General features: G+C 31.0%; 1 protein-coding gene across 2 annotated transcripts; it reads left to right on the plus strand.

Annotated features, from left to right (window-relative positions):
- The first annotated feature begins 9,504 nt into the window (after positions 1–9,504).
- On the plus strand, positions 9,505–14,387 carry LOC109787673 (low affinity inorganic phosphate transporter 1). 2 transcript variants are annotated; one of them, XM_083062107.1, is made up of 3 exons: positions 9,505–9,659; positions 12,188–12,749; positions 12,825–14,387. In XM_083062107.1, exons 2-3 carry the CDS (start codon positions 12,233–12,235, stop codon positions 13,937–13,939), a joined length of 1,632 nt encoding a protein of 543 aa, XP_082918233.1. In that variant the 5' UTR covers positions 9,505–9,659; positions 12,188–12,232; the 3' UTR covers positions 13,940–14,387. The 2 variants fall into 2 exon arrangements, with proteins under 2 accessions (XP_082918233.1, XP_082918234.1); XM_083062108.1 differs by having other exon boundaries at positions 9,579–9,659; positions 12,173–12,749.
- Positions 14,388–21,153: the final 6,766 nt, after the last annotated feature.

Raw genomic sequence — 21,153 nt, forward strand, 5'->3', positions numbered from 1 at the left:
TATAAAATTTCATCATCCAAACACACTCTAAGGAAGTAGAAAGTCTCCTTAACTAAGTGTAGAAGTTAGTGAGGCACATGTCCTTTCCTGACCAGAGATTGTCCTCATGAAAATTATAGTCAATTATGCATGATATGAATATCTCATGTTTCAATGACAATCATAATAATTTTAAATTTAAGAATTTGAAAGTCTTCATATTTTTTCCTTCTTGTATCATATTATTATTATTTATTCCTCTATCCTCTCTCCCTCTCCTATCTCCTATTTACCTTTTTGTCTATTTCCATCATCTCTCTCTCCCTCTCTCTCTCCTCTTTCTTTTGTCCTCTCCATCTCCCCCTCTATCTTTTCTCTTTCATCCTTTGTTGTCTTTTCTTCTTTTCTCTTATACCCCCTTCTCACTTTTAATGTCAATATAAAAAATATCAATAATTTTTAATTATTAAATATCCAAAATTATTTTTAAATTAAATATATAAAAGTTGGTTAATTTTTGTTTTTATAAAGTTTAATCATAAAATTTAATATATATATATATATATATATATATATATATTTAAAATCATTTTTTCCATAAGAAAAATTAAATTGTCTTATCTAAACTAAAAAAATAAATTAATTTATTCAAATCAAACATTTAATGAATGGCAAAAATTAAAATCAAAATAATTCATTCTAAAAAATTTAAATTTCCTAATTTTTCTTAAAAATATCTCTTCCACAATCAAAATCAATAACCTCACATGCTTACTTACAAGCATATCAGGTGGAACAATTGTGTTCTAGTTAACAATACTTAAATGTAATCCAGGTAAATGATTCACCTCAATCTAGAATTAGGTGTCAAAGTAAACTAATTCGACTCATCTGGATTGATGATTTAAATGAGACAACTCAACCCAAATTATTTTCTAATGAGTTAGAATAATTCTAATCTAACTCAATTTACCACAAGTTAGTGAATTAGGTAGATTGACTAGCTAAATTTTTTTAATTAAAAATAAAAATTAATTACATATTACTATTTTTTAGTAAATAAAATAAAGAGTGGAACTCGCTTTCACGCCACTACCCAGAATACAATGCCAACCCAAAGGCCTATAGGAGTTATTGAGTCAAATACTACAATAGGTGATCTTGTTACAAGGTGAATTAATTACACCTTATTTGAACAATTCGCATCAAACCAGTAAAAAAGTTTCCAACAAAGACCTTACATAATATATCCTCCTCAAAATATCCTTACAAGTAAAGTAATCATCAATAATGTTAAATACCCATTTTTTTAATACACATTTATGTCAAAGTCAATACTAGATATTTTTTTAACTAGATATTTTTTTAATCCGACTAGGTGAGTATAAAGAACTCAAAGACCAAACTCGTGATTGATCGGTAAAAATCTGACTGGGTGAGTATAAATAACTCGAAGACAAACTCGTCATTGATCGGTAAAAATCCGACTAGGCGAGTATAAATAACTCGAAGACCAAAACTCATGATTGATCGGTAAAAATCCGACTGGGCGAGTATAAATAACTCGAAGACAAACTCGTGATTGATCGGTAAAAATCCAACTGGACAAGTATATATATAACTCGAAGACAAACTCGTGATTGATGGTAAAAATCCGACTGGACGAGTATAAATAACTCGAAGACCAAACTCGTGATTGATCGGTAAAAATTTGACTGAGCGAGTATAAACAACTCGAAGAAAAACTCGTGATTGATCGGTAAAAATCTGACTGGACGAGTATAAACAACTTGAAGACCAACTCGGAAGGGATCTCATTAACTATAAGGTCGGCGTTTTGAAGACCCCCACTATTTTTCCTCATTTTTAAAAGAGTTCAGAATTTGGACGATCTCATTGATCACCAACAATATTAAACTTAGAATTATTTGAACTATTCTTTATGAGATCGGAATTAGGACGACCTCATCGTTCAACAATATTTTTTAATTCAAAATTACTTTCCTAATTTTTAAGGAGACCGGAATGTCTCATTCATTATTGCGATCGACATAACGGCAACTACCTGGTCTGGTATTTCAAATCTAAACTCAGAAAATTATTCTCATTCACTATCGTGATCCGCGTATCGGCGATTACCCGATTCTAAATATTCAACTTTGCACTTACAAAAAATTCTTATTGATCATTAAGATCGGCATATGGGCGATTGCCTTTTCAATATGACAAGTTTTTAACTTTTATTTTTTCACTCATTTTTTGAGGTCGGTGTATGAGATCAGCGTATGGGCGATGTCCTTTTTAAATATGACAAGTTTTTAACTTAGAAATTGTTTCACTCATTTTCGTGGTCGGCGTATGAAATTGGCGTATAGGCGACTGCCTTTTCAAATATGACAAGTGTACCGTCTCGGCCTATTTCTAATACGATTCATAGGAGTGGTTGCTTAAGCCCTTTCGCCTTTTAGGCTCAGGGCTGGAAGGCAAGTGTACCGTCTCAGCCTATTTCCGATACGATTCATAGGAGCGGTTGCTTAAGCCCTTTCGCCTTTTAGGCTCAGGGCTGGAAGGCAAGTGTACCGTCTCGGCCTATTTTCGATATGGGCGTGGGAAAAAAGACCGAGACCCACGTCACCTTGCCACGAGGGGTCACTCGGCAAAGGACCGATCCTATTTTGTAATACAGGTGAGCCCGATTAGAATATGACCCAACCACCCTCACAGGAGTTGTCTCGGTGAAAAGACCGACCTTATCCAACCAAGTGAGTTAGCCCGGCCTGGGTATGGTCGACCAGGGGGCGCTTAACCATGGTGAGATCGGTCAGGCTGTGCTCGACCATGGTGAGATCGACTAGGGTGCGCTCGGCCATGGTGAGATCGGTCAGGCTATGCTCGACCATGGTGAGAACGGCCAGGGTGTGCTCGGCCATGGTGAGATCGGCCAGGGTGTGCTCGGCCATGGTGAGATCGGCCAGGCTGTGCTCGGCCATGGTGAGATTGGCCAGGATGTGCTCGGCTGATGTGAGATCGGCTAGGGTGTGCTCGGCCATGGTGAGATCGGCCAGGCTGCGCTCGGCCATGGTGAGATCGGCCAGGCTGTGCTCGGCCATGGTGAGATCGGCCAGGATGTCCTCGGCTGATGTGAGATCGGCCAGGGTGTGCTCGGCCATGATGAGCTCGACCAGGGTATGGTCGGCCAAAGTCCGAGTGGGTCTCACCCTTTGGACTGGTCCGAGAATCAAGGATGAAAAACCTATATTTGATAATCAAATATTCCCAAGGAAAATCGTTATAGAAATCCTCGCGCCCAAGTGGCCCATGAATAGAAAAGTATAAAACCTAAAACCCTAGAGTTAAGACGACAGATTATACTTTTGAATGCTCTGGCTTTGAGGCTTGACCTAGGAAGAAACCCTAGTCCACCCTTTAGCCGGAACATATATATATATATATATATATATATATATATATATATATATAATCATTTTTGTCCATAAGAAAAATTAAATTCTTATCTAAACTAAAAAAATAAATTAATTTATTCAAATCAAACATTTAATGAATGACAAAAATAAAAATAAAAAAAATTCATTCTAAAAATTTAAATTTCCTAATTTTTCTTAAAAATATCTCATCCACAATCAAAATCAATAACCTCACATGCTTACTTACAAGCATATCAGGTGGGACAATTGTGTTCTAGTTAACAATACTTAAATGTAATCCAGGTAAATGATTCACCTCAATATAGAATTAGGTGTCAAAGTAAACTAACTCGACTCATCTGAATTGATGATTTAAATGAGACAACTCAACCCAACTTATTTTCTAATGTTAGAATAATTCTAATCTAACTCAATTTACCACAAGTTAGTGAATTAGGTGGATTGACTAGCTAAATTTTTTTAATTAAAAATAAAAATTAATTACATATTACTATTTTTAGTAAATAAAATAAAGAGTGGAACTCGCTTTCACGCCACTACCCAGAATACAATGCCAACCCAAAGGCCTACGGGAGTTATTGAGTCAAATACTACAATATAGGTTACAATGTGAATTAATTACACCTTATTTGAACAATTCGCATCAAACCAGTAAAAAAGTTTCCAACAAAGACCTTACATAATATATCCTCCTCAAAATATCCTTACAAGTAAAGTAATCATCAATAATGTTAAATACCCATTTTTTTAATACACATTTATGTCAAAGTCAATACTAGATATTTTAATCCTATTCAACACTCTTAAACTTTTCGATCAAATCCTAAATCTAGTGTCACCCTATATATGAATGTGAATTCCTATTGAGATTACTTAGAAATAATATGTTCATATAACAAAACAAAATGAATAGCTTTATTTCTGCATAAATATATATCTCTTAAATATTTTTACAACAAAGAAATAAATAGAAAGAGATAAAGAGAAAATTTTAAATAAAATGAGTGGTGTATTGAAAAATAAAATAAATGTGTTAAAAAAAAAGAAGAAATTATTAGAATATATAAACAAGAAATAGTGAACTCATATAGTTCTTTAGATTCACAATATTATAAGAGACGATATCTTATTTTTTTTTATTTTTTTTTTTTACTTTCTTGCTCAATTGGGACAAGTTAACGTGGAGAGATGGGCTTATGTCTCACACTATTTAACAATATATAAACGTACGGCACATAAGTCAAGTTGATTTAGGGGGGTGTATTGGATTAGGATTTTAAAGGACTTTTTTAGTTAAAAAAAATCCTGCAGATTTTAAAAGATTTTGCAGGATTTTCATGACTTTTAAGATTTTGTAGGATTCTACAAGACTTAAAATCCAGATTTTAATGGATTCTGCAAGACTTTTAAATCAGGATTTTAATGAATTTTGTGGGATTTTGTAGAATTTTCGTGGATTTTTGACATTTGATAAGATTTCAAAAATAATTTCATACATTCAAATTTAAAAAGAGTCAAAGACAAAAATAATAAAAAAAATAATGTCTAGATAAATAATAATAATAATAATAATTCTTCATAATATCTTATCCTCTTAAATAGCATTTACCCACATATCCATAGCTATACTAGTCCTCCAAACATTAGCGTCTTTTCGCTCTTGCTCTGTGTTTGAATAATAGGTTTAAAAGTATGATCTTCATTAACTGATAACGTTGAAGATGAAGGTTCATCCACCACTTCAATTGGAAATTCATCATAACGACATTCTTTACGTAAAAAGTTATGTAGTGTTGCACATACTAACACAAGTTCTACTTGTGTCTTAAATAAAAATGGAGGTGCTGACTTAAAAATTGTGAACCTTGATTTAAAAATACCAAATATTTTCTCGATCACATTCCTTAAAGACGCATGACGAAGATTGAACAATTCTTTCTCATTTTCAGGATCATTACCCTGACTGCAAAATTTTGTAGATGATATCTTACACCTCGAAATGGAGCTAAAAATTGGCGTCGATTAGGAAATCTACAATCCACCAAAAAAATATTTACCTAATTACATATGCAATATATATAATATTAGTATAATAATAATAATTATTATATATAATTATTATTATTATTTAAAGAATAAGCATTTAGATATATAGAATATATATATATATATATATATATATTATTTTAGTTATATATTATATGATAATTTTTAACGATATTTATAAATATAAATTATTCTAACAAATATTTTAACAATATTTCCTCTTTTAAAAAATAAGTTAATGAAGACATAGATCCTAAACCCTAAAAAATTAGATATTGCAATGTCATATGTTAATTTTCTTTTTTTAAAATATAAAAAAGTCCTAATTTCACAATATAAAAATAAAAAGAAAAATTCATAGTAAAAAAAATAAAATAATTGTTGAGTCGTAAAAGGAGGGGATAAGAGTAACAAACTTAAAGAAGGAGAGAAATCGCAGTTTTTATGCTGAGAGGGTTCTTCCCCCAACTAAAATCCATTTTCATCTCATTCTACTCACAAAAACCCTAACAAATTCATCTTTTATATATATATATATATATATATATATATATATTGTAGAGATTATGATATCAATTTCATCTTTCACCTTTTTCTTTTCTTGACGTGTGTTATAAAAAAAAATTATCACTTAAAAGTTGAAATTTTAAGCATTTTTTTTGTGTTATATAAAGGAACAAATTCAACTATATAGAATAAAATAAAGCAAGTCAATTAAAGAGAACGAACAGAAAAATAGAGCTAATCAATGACACTATCATTTACATATCGGAGTTTCACAAAATAGGGGAATGGGATGAGAACAGTACTACAATATTATATATGAGCAATAAACAATAGTACAGTATTATTAGCAGAGAAAAAATGGAGAAGACAGAAGCATAGAAAAAAAAAAGATGAAAAATTCACTTGAAAATTCTTGAAAAGTCACTTCAAACAATCCTTCAAAATCCGATGGGTTTGGATGAGATTGTTTTATGAATTTGGTATTTATAGATAACACTAGAAAGTCCTTCAAAATCCCTCTCACACAACAATCCTTTAAAATCCTTATATTTTTGAATACCAATGGATTGTTTTTAAGTTGTAAAAAATCTCAAATGAATACCAATGGATTTTAATGGACTCTTTAAAAAATCTTGAAAATCCAGATTGAATACCACTAAATTATTTTTAAGTGACATAAAATCCTGATTGAATACCAATGAATTTTTTTACTCAAAAAAAGTCTTTTAAAATCCTACGAAATCCTAAACCAATACACCCCCTTAATTAATAGTGAAGCTGTAGAAAAGCCAAATAAAATGTTCGTGAGAATCTGGTTCATATTAGGGTTTATGCGTGTTGAATGTTGGTAGTAAGAGAGAATTAATAAAATAATGAAACAGGTGTGCATAGCAGATAGGATTGTCGCTTAATATCTGACTTTTACTTTTCAAACTATTCAGCTTAATTAAGAGGATTATTATATATATAGGCCATGGCGTATGCAATCAAATTTCTATATATGTTGCTGCCTTCACTCTAGAAGCATTTTAAAAATGGAAAAGAATAGACGAAGAAAAGATTTTCATCGTTGCTATCGGAAAAATATCGTATCGACATATAAGTGAATACAAAATTGAATTCGATTCAAACTTATAATATGGTATTATAATATGCCAACGATTATTTATTCATCCACTAAATTTAATAGTATTGGATAAATTGATATAAGAAATAGATTGAGAAAAATTTTAAGTTCTTACTCGATAAAAAATAAGATCAAAACAAAGTTATAAATAAGAGATAACTTTTATTTAATTAATCAATTTTATAAGATTGAATTATATGTTACACTTGATCATATATATTTTTTATTTGATATAAAAGTATAAGAACAATCACAAATTCATGATTAATGAGAAAACGAAAATTCATGTGTATTCTTTTAAACATGCACTTCATTTCGCTAGTACAAAATATGAAATTTACGTCATTATATTCTTATCAGACAAAGAAAAAGTTAACGTAAAAAAAAATGTAGTGACATTTTTAAAATTATAATCAAGTTTTTTACGTCGGACACCACGAGGTCTGACGTAAAAAAGTTACTACACACTTAGGTATATGTTATCAATTTAGTACCAAAAACACCTTAAGTTTAGCGAGGCCCTCTCTTTGGCGCCGATCTCCGCTTCAAGCACACCCTCCTCCTCCTCCACTCCAAACCCTCCGACACCCTGAAACCCCTCATGGCCACCCTCCGCCTCCCCCTCAAAGACCTCCATGACCTCCACGACTCCTCCCGCCTTCGCAAGTTCCCCCTTTCCCGCCCCTCTGGTCGTCCCCACGACAAAATCCACCTCAAACTCGTTGTTGGCGCTGTTGCTGGAGCCCTCGGCAGCCTCACTCTCAAAGAGGGACTCAAATACGAAGAGGACAGAATTGCTGAGATGGTCGAGAACGACGTCGCTCGCGATGATTTTAGCGATTACTGAGTAGATTACTGAGTTTGAGGTTTTCAATTCTAATGCCAGGAGGACAGCCTCAAAGCCGACCTGGGGCTTCCGGTCGGCGACGCGAAAAAAGTAGACGCTGCTGATGACGGGGAGGATGGAAACCATTTTACGTCGAACATGGTGGATCCGACGTAAATTTTACACCTCCCGCATTTACGTCGAACGTATTTCTGGCATAAAAACCCTAAAATAACTTACGTAAAATACCTCTTTTACACTAGTGTTTAATAAAATAAGTTTATTATAATTAGATTGGATAACCCCTTAATTGTGTTGAAATTTAAGTGTGAAATAAAGTCTTACATCAACTAAAGTTAGATATGTTAAATAATATATAAGTAAAAAAAAATTACTTATCTAATATTTTAAAATTTTAAACTATAATATAATATCAAATTCACTTATATAATTTATTTATTATTTATGGATAAAATATCCTATAATGTAAAACTCCCCTCACTCAATAGCAACTTTGATTTAATAATTAAGAGGAATAACATGCGTGATTGTTTTCAACACAATCAGATTCCTATATAAAATTTTAATCGTTATTTTCACATGATCATATGCAAGCTCCTCTTGCTTCATTGATTTGTACTCGTTTGTCATCGTCTACTACCAATAAGGGAGCATGCAAATTTTTAAAATGTAAAAAGGAAAAGATAAGAGAAAGGGTTTCATTGGTGTTGCGTTGCACAATATTTTAAAAATGTAAAAAGGAAAAGATAAGAAATCAGTTGCATTGACTTTTTCTATTATATAGGCGAAAATTATTCATTATTTTAATGCAATACTTTCACAATAAAGAAAATATTTTCTTATTTGGTGGCAATTATCCGCTTCACACTAGGCTATGCAGCTTTACCATTAGTTAAACCAGCATTTAATTGCATTAGTATCATAACTAATAATGATAAGTTAGTCTAAATGTTTAATTAACGATTTAATTATAATTGAAGTTGTTGCAAATATAACGATTTTTTTGTTATTTCATGTAATGGTTCACGTTGTAGTCTCTGTCATCATATTCTTACAAAATATAATGAAATTCGTTTCTGGTCTTTGCTGTTATCGTGAGGAATAAAATGAGTGATGAAGAATATCGCGAAGACCAAAAATTAAAAAAATTACGGGAACTAGAAATCAAAATCATTATATTTACAAAATCGTATTTAAGCCATAATTTTTGTATGTATGTAGCTTTTTCTTAGAAATTTAAGGGTAAATAACTTACATATCTAAGGTATAATTAAGATTTTTTTAGTTATTGTTGCATTTTCCCGGAACTAACTTTGTGAGTGTAAGGTTACACGAAGGCACGAAGGTCATACTCATACTTTCGTAGAGTCTACCCCACAAATATTCAAATGACATGGTTCTACATCAAATAAATTATAGTTTTCTCACTTTCACACCACCATGATGTAACGTGAAAACGCGGAAATGCTTTGCGTATGCTGACTTTGATCAATGAATTTAAAGTTAAACACGATCGAAGAAATTAATGGAATCATATATCATATATGGTATATTCCGAAGATGCCATATAATAGACTACTATCCATGAACCACATGATGCACGGTAGCATTATATAAATATGGCCACTACTAATCATTTCTCTTCATATCTACAAACACAGACAAAATACTTCTCTGCTCTCTCAAATGATATCATGAACTGAAAAAGGTTAGTCTCTCTGTCACACAAGCACACAGTTTAATTTTCTAATTTCTAACTAGAACGTTTATATATATAGTTAATCACTTATATATTATTAGTGTTGGTAACTAATTATATCTTTTAATTATGTCATATCATTATTAAAAAAAAATATTTACAGTGATATGATACAATTAAAAGATATAATTAATTGTTAGTGTAAAAAAACTTTACACTAGCAGTGTATAGATAATTAACTCATTTATATATATATACATAAATGAATTAATATTCAGTGTTCTTCTAATCTTCTTAGTACATAGTTGTACTATTGCTCCTCTTACACACATCCGAAGGTGAATTTAGCTATAACAAAAATGATATATGCACATCTTTATATATATATATATAAATAAATAAAATTATAAAAATAGTCACAATAAAAATCATACCTAAGTCTTCATATTTCTAATTATTCCTAACCACCATTTTAATCTTTATATAATATATATGTGCACTTAATAGATAGCTTTTGTTTTCATTTTTTTTACCATGTTATATTGCACCTGTATATATATAATCATTTTTAATTCAAAATATCATATAAAATAAAGTACTTTATCGTTCTATAATAAATATTATCTTAAATTATTTTATAAAGACTAAAATAATAATAAATAAATGAAAGAGAATTATAATTTTATGATTACTAAACAATACAATACAAAATACATTTTTTACATAATATTATTAAAAATAAAAATAGAAAAGAGATAATTAATACTTTATTAAAAAGTTAACACAACATTTATCTTGAGACTTATTTATCAAATGAATGAAATATTAATAAGACATAATTATTCTTTTATAAATAAAACTGAGACAGACAATATTGACCACAAAAATAATGTGCAGCTTCCTTTTTCAAGGTTGCAATCAATGTCCCTCTCAAATTAAGGGTTTGTTTGAAAACTAGCTTGCTTTGAAAATTAAACATAAATTAGATTATTCAATTTGAATAATCGAGTTTACAATTATTTGTCAAAGTTTATGCAACTAATTAATTATGGAAACGACAACGTACCACAAACACTAATAACACTGGCTACTGAATTTTTTATTATTATTTAGAATAACTATTCATAAATATCTAAAATCTATCGCGGCTAGGAAGAAAATTAAAAGAGAAAAAAGAAAGAAAAATGAGTACAGATATATTCTTGTACAATGGCAACAAAGAAATATTGTCGCCAATCACGATCAAGCTTACTTTAAGCTAGTGAAAATTCGGATTAGTTTGACTTTAAGTTTTCATAATCCAATCCAATTCATTTATTATACAAATGTTGAATCAAGTATATTTTAACGGCTCTAATTTGATAGACATATTTCTAAGGCGATTTTATTCGGCTAATTTTAGAAAATACCCCTCAATTATAACAATTATCTGCATCTCTTAATTATTTCTTATTTTAATCAAAGAAACTTAACTTACGCATACAAGGCGTTAATAATAGATTTATGCGTTAAGAATAAACTTAACTTCAGACCAATTTATACGATAAGAAAAATAGAAAATACAATAAGAACAAAGATAAAAAATAATAATAATAATAATAATAATAAAATAAAAAAATAGATAACTGATGATAGATGTTGTTGTCGATCGACAGAGTGTTTGATGTAGACAAGCGTTGATTGATTGATATAATATATATATATATATATATATATATATATATATATATATATATATATATATATATATAACTAGTGAGAGAAAATTTATTATATAAGAGATGAGAGGGTTAAAATATAACTCTTAGATTAATTTCTTCTCACATTAAATCCTAAATTTTCTCTCACTTGATTAATCTAAAGGTTATATTTTAACCCTCTCATCTCTCATAATAAATTTCTTCTCACTTGATATACTCTCTCTATATATATATATATATATATATTATAATGTAATAAAGAAAACTATAAGTGTTGATAGAGAGAAGTAATTATCGTGTAGTCATGAATCAAGTAGTCCCTGGTTATACTTTACGTGAGATATAATTAAATGTAATTAATTTTTGGATTAACTATCTTTTTGTTTTTATAAACATGTAAAACCTTATTTTTAGTCTTTCATTTTTAAAATATAGACTTTTTATTTAAAAAAAATATAATTTTATCTCTATATCGTTAACTTGTCAATTCAATTGAAGTCAACCCCACTATTTTTTTTTTACCTTTTAAATTAATATACATGTTTGATGATGCAGCATCTTCATTAAATATTAATTAAATTAACAGAATTTATGATGAGGATAAAATTTGAAAGTCAAAGAGTACAAGTTATATACTTGCTCGTTCTTATAATAATTGGGTCATATATAATAATAAATAATTATTTTATGGGAATTAAAAAGCATGTTTGAGCCTTAATTGTTTATAATTAAACTAGTTAAATATGATGTTTGTGGGTTGTAAATAATAATAATAATAATAATAATAATAATAATAATAATAATAATAATGATGATGATTAGTTGTGTATTTAAAAGAGAGAAAGGGGTTGAAGTGTTGAGTGCATAAGAGAAGGAGAAGGTATGGCGCGTGGAGAACTAGGAGTGCTGAGCGCGCTTGATGCAGCGAAGACGCAATGGTATCACTTCACAGCGATAGTGATAGCGGGCATGGGGTTCTTCACGGACGCCTACGACCTCTTCAGCATCCCCAACGTGACGAAGCTTCTGGGGCGCATCTACTACACCCACCCGGGGGCCCCCAAGCCAGGGACGCTGCCTCCCAACGTCTCCGCCGCCGTCAACGGGGTCGCCCTCTGCGGGACGCTCGCCGGCCAGCTCTTCTTCGGCTGGCTGGGGGACAAGATGGGGCGGAAGAAGGTGTACGGACTCACGCTTGCCCTCATGGTCTTCTCCTCCCTCGCCTCCGGCCTCTCCTTCGGCCACTCCGCCAAGGGCGTCATCGCCACCCTCTGCTTCTTCCGCTTCTGGCTCGGCTTCGGTATCGGCGGCGACTACCCTCTCTCCGCCACCATCATGTCTGAGTACGCCAACAAGAAGACGCGTGGCGCCTTCATTGCCTCCGTCTTTGCCATGCAAGGTAATTTTATCAATTATCATAAAAGATGTGCTTAATTAACAGCATGCATGATTATGTTTGGAATTGGTGATACAGGATTTGGAATCCTGGCGGGAGCTGTGGTTTCGATCGTAGTGGCGACAGCGTTCGACCACGCGTACAGCGCTCCATCATACGAAACGAACCCCGAAGCCTCCCTGGTTCCGGAAGCCGACTACGTTTGGCGCATCATCCTAATGTTCGGTGCTGTCCCCGCCGCTCTCACCTACTACTGGCGCATGAAGATGCCCGAAACGGCGCGTTACACGGCGCTCGTCGCCAAGAACGCCAAGCAAGCCGCGCAGGACATGTCCAAGGTGCTTCAGGTGGACATCCAAGCCGAGCAAGAAAAGGTGGACATCATCGTCCAGAGAGAAGCCAACACCTTCGGCTTGTTCTCCAAGGAGTTTCTCCGCCGACACGGCTTGCACTTGCTCGGCACAACCACTACCTGGTTCCTACTCGACATCGCTTACTACAGCTCCAACCTCTTCCAGAAAGACATCTACAGCAACATCGGTTGGCTCCCCCCCGCCAAGGAAATGAACGCCATTCAAGAAGTCTTCAGAGTTGCTAGGGCAACCGCGCTTATAGCCTTATGCGGTACGGTTCCAGGCTACTGGTTCACCGTCGCCTTTATCGATCACTTGGGTCGTTTCTTCATCCAAATCATGGGCTTCTTCTTCATGACTGTCTTCATGTTCGCCCTAGCCATCCCCTACCACCACTGGACCAAAAAGGAACACAGGATAGGCTTTCTCGTTTTGTACGCTTTTACCTTCTTCTTTGCCAATTTCGGCCCCAACGCCACCACTTTCGTCGTGCCGGCCGAGATCTTCCCCGCCAGGCTGCGGTCCACGTGTCATGGGATTTCTTCGGCCGCAGGGAAGGCCGGCGCCATCGTGGGCGCGTTCGGCTTCCTTTATGCTTCTCAGGACAAGGATCCTAAGAAGCGGGACGCGGGTTACCCCGCGGGGATTGGGATGAAGAACACCCTCATTTTGCTGGCTGTGGTGAATTGTCTTGGCTTGTTTTTCACGTTCTTGGTTCCCGAATCTAAAGGGAAGTCCTTGGAGGAGTTGAGTGGGGAGAACGAAGATGAAGAAGGTAATAATGATCATGAGCAGCAACAGCAAGGTGCATCCTCTTCTGGTAGGACAGTTCCAGTTTAATTGGATTTTGATGCTATATATATATAATTGTGTAATGTCATTAGAGATGTTCAAGGAGATGTAGATGAAATTATAGTTTGTTTGGATCCAATAATATAGAAATGTTTTTAAAAATATTTCTGATTCGTATCCAAACATTTCTAAATCTTAAATTGTTATATATCAAAATTATATTGCACACCCATAGTGTGCAGATATATATAAATACATGGTTACACGTGCATGCAGCAGAAAATATAGTTTAGTTTGGGATGGTTTATCATAATCGATTGCCAGATTCTATGCTTTCATTTATCCAGATCAACTGAGCTTGTCAATTCAACTTGCCTTCTGCAGCTCACAAAAGTTCTCTCACATGCATGTTATGTTCTTTTTCTGTTTGTAGAAAAATCTTTACTTGTGTACATAAAGTTAAGTAATTAAACAACACTGGTGGTTGTTTAGATGAGATTCTGTGCGATTTTATTCAACTCTGATTTTGCCTGAATTAACTTATCATTTGAGAACGTTTAAAATAAGGGAAAATATAATTGATGAAATTGAAACAATTATAGAAAAAAAAAATTATACCAGGTCTTGTTTTTATATACGCTTTTATGTATAAAATGTGCTTAAATACAAACGTAACTTATCATAATAATAATAATGAATAATGTTTAAATATTGAACTTAAAAGACTAAATTCAAGTATTTAATAACTTAATCATAATTTTTAATAGTTTGAAGGAATAAAATTATAATTTTGAGAATGTGACAAAATTCATGCAAAATAAAAAATTAAAGTAGGAAAAAATAAATTGATTAAGATTCAATATTAAAAAGTTCTAGGATTGTAACTGCATTGACCCAATCACTCCTTATGTAAATTGTGTGAATTTTAATTCTTACTATCAATTTTACTTAAGAAATTGTTAATAACTTTTGTTCATCAAAATTAACGGTCCTTAATTTGTGAAAATCCTAAATTGATCATTTAAAGTTTATTGTAGAACGAGGTATACAATTGGAGAAGCCAATTAAATAATTAATCTAAAATGAAAACTTAGAAAATCAGTTTTTTATCATACAAGTTTCCCAAATTTGATTATTGGTTCCGTTAGTTAACGAAGTTTGACCATGAACCATCAATTAACTCGGAGAGCTTTAAAATAACCAAAACAATCCAACAAATACAAAAAGAATCCACTCAATTCATAATTGAGAGTTCATAAAAAATAATTACATCATAATCCTAAAATAAAGAACTTAGCTAGATATGACATGATAAAACCTTGATATCTTTTACTAACATCCATAAACATATATAAGAGAAAGAATTAACCATAATTAAGGGAAAGAATTCTTCGGTGGTGAGTCTTAGCCTCTTACAAAACCCTAACCAAGAACCAAAAATGGAGAACAAAAAAATGTTAAACTAAAACGGAAAACAAGATGAAAACAATGTATTTTGGAAATCTTTATTTAAATAAAATTGGCTTATTTTTGCAAGATCATGTATATTTCACGTCTCACTCAATCAAAAGATTGAAAGAATAACTCTTGTTATGCACTTATGACACTTGCATAACTAATTATGAAGCCTTTTCATAATTGGTCTATCCAATACAAGTATCTACCTCCAATATTTATACTTCTATGTCTAACTTGATATCTCCATATCCATGACCTATAAGATTCATGCGGTTACCAATCAACTCACATAATAGTCTTAATGTATTATTGTCGACACAACTAATAATAATATTCAACTATAGATACTTTCAGAATAATGTTCTCTATTCAAATAATCTCACAACCAGTAACACATGATATATATTTAAATGAACCGATTATTATAAAGACATTATTATACACTAGTAAAACATTAACATTAACAATTAAGATAACAATTAAAATATCTTGTATTAAAGTTATGATACAAATAAAGGATTAGCTACTAGGGATAACTCCAACAATCTCCCACTAGCATTGTGGTCAGTCGAACATAAACCTAATGTCCACTAACCTAGTGTGAGCATCATGATTCTATTGAAAAAAATGGCTTTGTTAGTGCTTCAACCATGCATGTTCTCTAAAGTGGATATTTTTCACATCTTTAACATCTCCTCTATTTTTTCTCTAATCAAATGAGATGAAAATGTTTGAGTATATGTGTGTATGTGCGTCTTTCTTGGATCACTAGTGAGATTTAAGTTCCTTGGCTTGCATGAATGCTTCATTGTCATCACAATAAAGGTCAATTAGGACTATTTGCCAATAATGCCACCAAGTTTAGTAATGAGCTTCCTTATTCGAGCAACATTCCCTATCACAATTGATGCAACTATATACTTATCTTCTGAAATAGAATTTTGGCAATTGTCTCTTACTTCAAACTTTTTCAAGCTCACAATGCCATAATCTAACTACAACATAATTACAACTACAAGAATATCATGTATGCTCTTCCTCACCTTCATACGCCAAGAATGAATCCTTAGTCCTTCTTGAGTGCTTGATGATATTCTTAACAACTAGCTAGTAACCCTCACCAAGTTTAGATTAAACCTACTTGTCATGCTCAAAGCATACAAAGCATCTAGTCTAGTAGACATCACAACATACATGATAGATCCAATGGTTGAGGCATATGGTATCTTGCTCATGTGTTCCCCCTCATCTGATGAAGTAGGAGACTTCCCTTTGGACAAGTACACATCATGTGATTACACAACATGGCGAATTTAGTCATTTATGACTAAGGATTACACAACAATAGAAGAACACCCTTAAGCGATTTGTGATTACAAGAGTGGCCTTAGACAAACTCTCTCTAATCTCTCTAGAATTATGTTAAGGAAGAATATTGATGATTTAGAATGGAATACAAATACCCCCTAAAGACCCTATTTTTATAATAATTCTGATGGACTTTTAGGTCTGATACGCTTGTTCAGAGCTCTGAACAAGAATGTGTGTGCCACTAGAGTTGCTCTTTGACTTGGCTCACTCAAAGCGCTCTTGTGGTAGCTTTGAGCGAGTTTTTCTCATTCAAAGTACTCAAGTAACTCGCTCTGAGTGAGCATGTGTATACTTCTAGGGGTGCTCTTTAACTTGACTCGTTTAGAATAAGTTGTTGGTTGCTCTGAGCAAATTTCCCTAGCTTGGAGCAAACCTTTTATGTGGCTTGGAGCGATGGTTCCCCTTTGAGACTGTTTTGGAGTTAATCTAACGGACATCTAAAATTATCAACAGTTCCAGTCAAGATAGCTATACTGTACCAACTCATTTTCTGAAGGAACAATTCCTGTCAAGATACCAGTACTGTAGCTTATTAATAAATAATTCCTGTCAAGCTACTGGTTCTGTAGAAACAGTAATTTTTAGTCTTTAAAAGGAGGCCTCGACCATGTTGTGAGGTACCCTTCATTTTTTAGAATATCAGATAGAGAGAGAGAGTCTAGAGAGGAAAGCTCTGAGATACTTCTTTGTAAGCTTTTCTTTTAATAAAAACTGTCTTTCTCCATCTGCTTTCTTTACATTGAATATATTTTATGTTCCTGCATATAAACTTCCGGTATTGTGCGGACTACCACCGTGTAAACTCGGTCCTTCTCTGTATTTTTGTTCTTGCATGTAAACATTCCGGTATTGTGCGGACTACCGCCGTGTAAACTCGGTCCTTCTCTGTATTTTTGTTCTTGCATGTAAACATTCTGGTATTGTGCGGACTATCGCCGTGTAAACCCGGTCCTTTTTGCATACTACATTCCTGTTAGTAATATTTTCTTGTTCATATCTCATCTTCTTTTTACCTCCTAGATCCACCTCGGGGACATCTGGTATATATATATATATATATATATATATATATATATATATTAAATGTGACTTTTACTAAGTATTACAATGCTCAATAACTTTATATTAAATGTGAATTTTGTAAATCCAACCGTTAGATTGAAAGTTCATATCTCTTAGATTATATATACAAAATTTTATATTAATCCAAGATGATTTGAAACTTCATTTTTATAAAACAAAATTGATGTAATATATTCATTTTAAAATACACTAAAATATGAACACTTTGATTACCTTCCAGTTATTGTTCAATTTTAACAAAATTTGATATACATGTATAAAGTGATATGAACTTTCAATTTAACGGTTGGATTTACAAAATTCACATTTAATATAAATTTATTGAGAGGTGAGTTTGGATAACATCTCACACTATCTGAGATAGTCATCAAATTCCTAACTTAAGTAGTCACCATCCTAATCTGATTGTATGGCCTTGATACTTTAGCCAAGTTAACCTTCGTCAAAGTTTTAAAACTTTGTGTTTCATAAAATACACATCCATATCTACTGAAATCACCAACAAACATAACAAAGTAAGAGAAAACCACATTTTAACAAACTTGTTTAGTGAATTGCATACATCATTATGTATTATAGTCTCAAAAGATCACTGGCCCTCTTACTTCAAATTGTGAATGAAGCTTTAGTTATCTTTCCTAAAAGACAAGATTTACACTTCTCAATTAATTCATTATCCACTAAGTTTAAGAGTCCATCTTTATGGAGCTTAGGTATGTGTCTCTCATCTATATGGCCTAAAATATAATGTATTTAAAGGTGTGTTAGGTTCAAATCATTTAACTTGTCCCCTTTATGTTATAAACCAACATTTTGAGATCTTGGACCTAATGTACATTAACATAAAACATTTTTCAAATAAAGAGAACAATGTTAATCATTTACTCAAACCCTTATTGTTCAACAAGAAACAATGTTTTGCTAATGCGGGAACATAACAACATTCATTTAGTTTCATAAACAAACTCAAAAGGTAAAACCAAAAGCTCCTCATAGGTTTATTTCACCCATTGTCAAATTTATACATGCCTTCACATTGTGAAAAACCACATCTGGTATCTAATATCTTGGATGTTGAAGTAGGAAAATTGACCTCTATAACATACATATCTTAAGCATAAGTCTTACTATCCAACGTCACCCACTTCCTCCCCTCTTTGACAATTCCTTCATCATTGTCGTCACCTCCCACACTCTCTTTGCCATTGTCATGTGCTTCCTTCCCCTTCCTTATACACTCTCTTTGGGAATCCGATGATCACTTTTTTGAAATTTATAAATATTATTTTTAATATTATAAAATGAATAAATTTTATTTTTATTTTTTAAAAAATATTTTTCTTTAATTTTATCTTTTTAAAATAACTTAAATATGTCTTTAATCCTTATAAAATTAATAAGTTTTGATTTTAGTTTCTGTAAAAGAAAAATTGTTTTTCATTTTCTAAAATTGAAATTTTTATTTTTATTTTTTATTTTTTATGTAATCATTTTTAACTACTTTTTATTTTAAAAAATGATAAATAATTATCTTAGCTAGGTGTCACATACAATAATTACGTACTATTATCATATTGATATTTAACACCTCTATTTTTTTTTTAATTTTTTAAAAAAATATTATTTATCTACCTTAAAATAATCAAACTAGTGAATTTATATTTTAGAGGGATGAAAATCAAAGAAAAATATTTTACTCATTTTACAAGTACGAAACAATGTTTATAAATCTTACAAGGATGAAAAATAAAGAAAAAAATTTACAAAGACCAAAATCAAAATCACCCATCTTATAGGGACTAAAATATATTTAAACCTTCTAAAATTAATATTTTCGATCTTAACAATTATTTTAAATAAATAATATTTATTTTTAAATATTTATAAAATACTTAAAGATGTTAGTATATTGTCTTTAAAATTATAGTAAGCAAGTTCAAGTGTGAATATTTTCATATTTGTGTGTTTAATGAGTTAAATAATTAGTGCATATATTAGTTTATTTAACATAAATAGTAATTTTATATTTTAGAAGAAAAAACATTAATTTTTTATTTTCTAGAAGTAATAAGCTTAAAATTACATATATATATATATATATATATATATATATGGGGTTATAATTATACCGGTGTAACTTTTACTAAGTATTACACTACTCAATAACTTTATATTAAGTGTGAATTTTGTAAATCCAACCGTTAAATTGAATGTTCATATTACTTTATACGTGTATATCAAATTTTGTTAAAATTGAACAACAACTGAAAGGTAATCAAAGTGTTCATATTTTAGTGTATTTTGAAATGAATATATTACATCAATTTTGTTTTTATAAAAATGAAGTATCAAATCATCTTGGATTAATATAAAATTTTGTATATATAGTCTAATAGATATGAACTTTCAATCTAACGATTGGATTTACAAAATTCACATTTAATATAAAGTTATTGAGCGGTGTAATACTTAGTAAAATTTAATTTTACTAAGTATTACACCGCTCAATAACTTTATATTAAATGTGAATTTTGTAAATCCAATCGTTAAATTAAAAATTCTTTACTCTTAAATCATATATACAAAATGTTATATTAATCGAAGATGATTTCTTATAAAAAAAAATTAAATCTGTCGGAAAATTTATATTTTTGATGAATTTTTTTTTTGTAGGAAAGGCTATATTATTGATGGAATATTTTTGACAAATTTATATTTGTCGAAAATCTAAGAACTGGTTTTAAATTTGATATGAAAATATTATGATATAATTAATTATATAAGATTTTAAGTTAGTATTTTATTAATGGTTGATAATTAGAAAATAAAACAAGGATAAATACATTTTTTGAATTTTATATGTTTGATTTAAGATAACTTACAAAATAACTCTTGGTAAAGTTATTCCGTTCAATAACTCATGGCATGTGTTAAATTTCATCGATCTAATTAATTGTTAAATTAAAAGTTATTAAATTTTACTAATAATTAATATAAAAATATTAATTAGCTTTGGAATAAATTATTTGCTAATTAACAATATAATTGAAACATTAATTATTTTAAATTATTTAACTAAAATCTTATTGACAATTTACTATATGTTCTTAATATTTTTGTATAACTAATATAGGGTTTTAAATTTGATATGAGAATATTATGATATAATTAGATAAGATTTTAAGTTAGTATTTTATTAATGGTTGATAATTAGAAAATAAAACAAAGATGAATACATTTTTTGAATTTTATATGTTTGATTTAAGGTAAATAAATATTTTAAATTAATTAATAATTTATTTATATTGTTAAAACTTAATTTATAAATATGTAATAAATAAATATTTATA

The sequence above is a fragment of the Cajanus cajan genome, chromosome 8, assembly GCF_000230855.2.
Source record: "Cajanus cajan strain Asha chromosome 8, NIPB_CcT2T_4, whole genome shotgun sequence".
Lineage (NCBI taxonomy): Eukaryota > Viridiplantae > Streptophyta > Magnoliopsida > Fabales > Fabaceae > Cajanus > Cajanus cajan.

Excerpts from the sequence above, each read along its gene's own strand:
- LOC109787673 (XM_083062107.1), top strand. The coding sequence starts at position 12,233 with ATGGCGCGTGGAGAACTAGGAGTGCTGAGCGCGCTTGATGCAGCGAAG. Across the intron at positions 12,750-12,824 it reads CTCCGTCTTTGCCATGCAAG|GATTTGGAATCCTGGCGGGA; the intron begins GTAATTTTATCA and ends TTGGTGATACAG.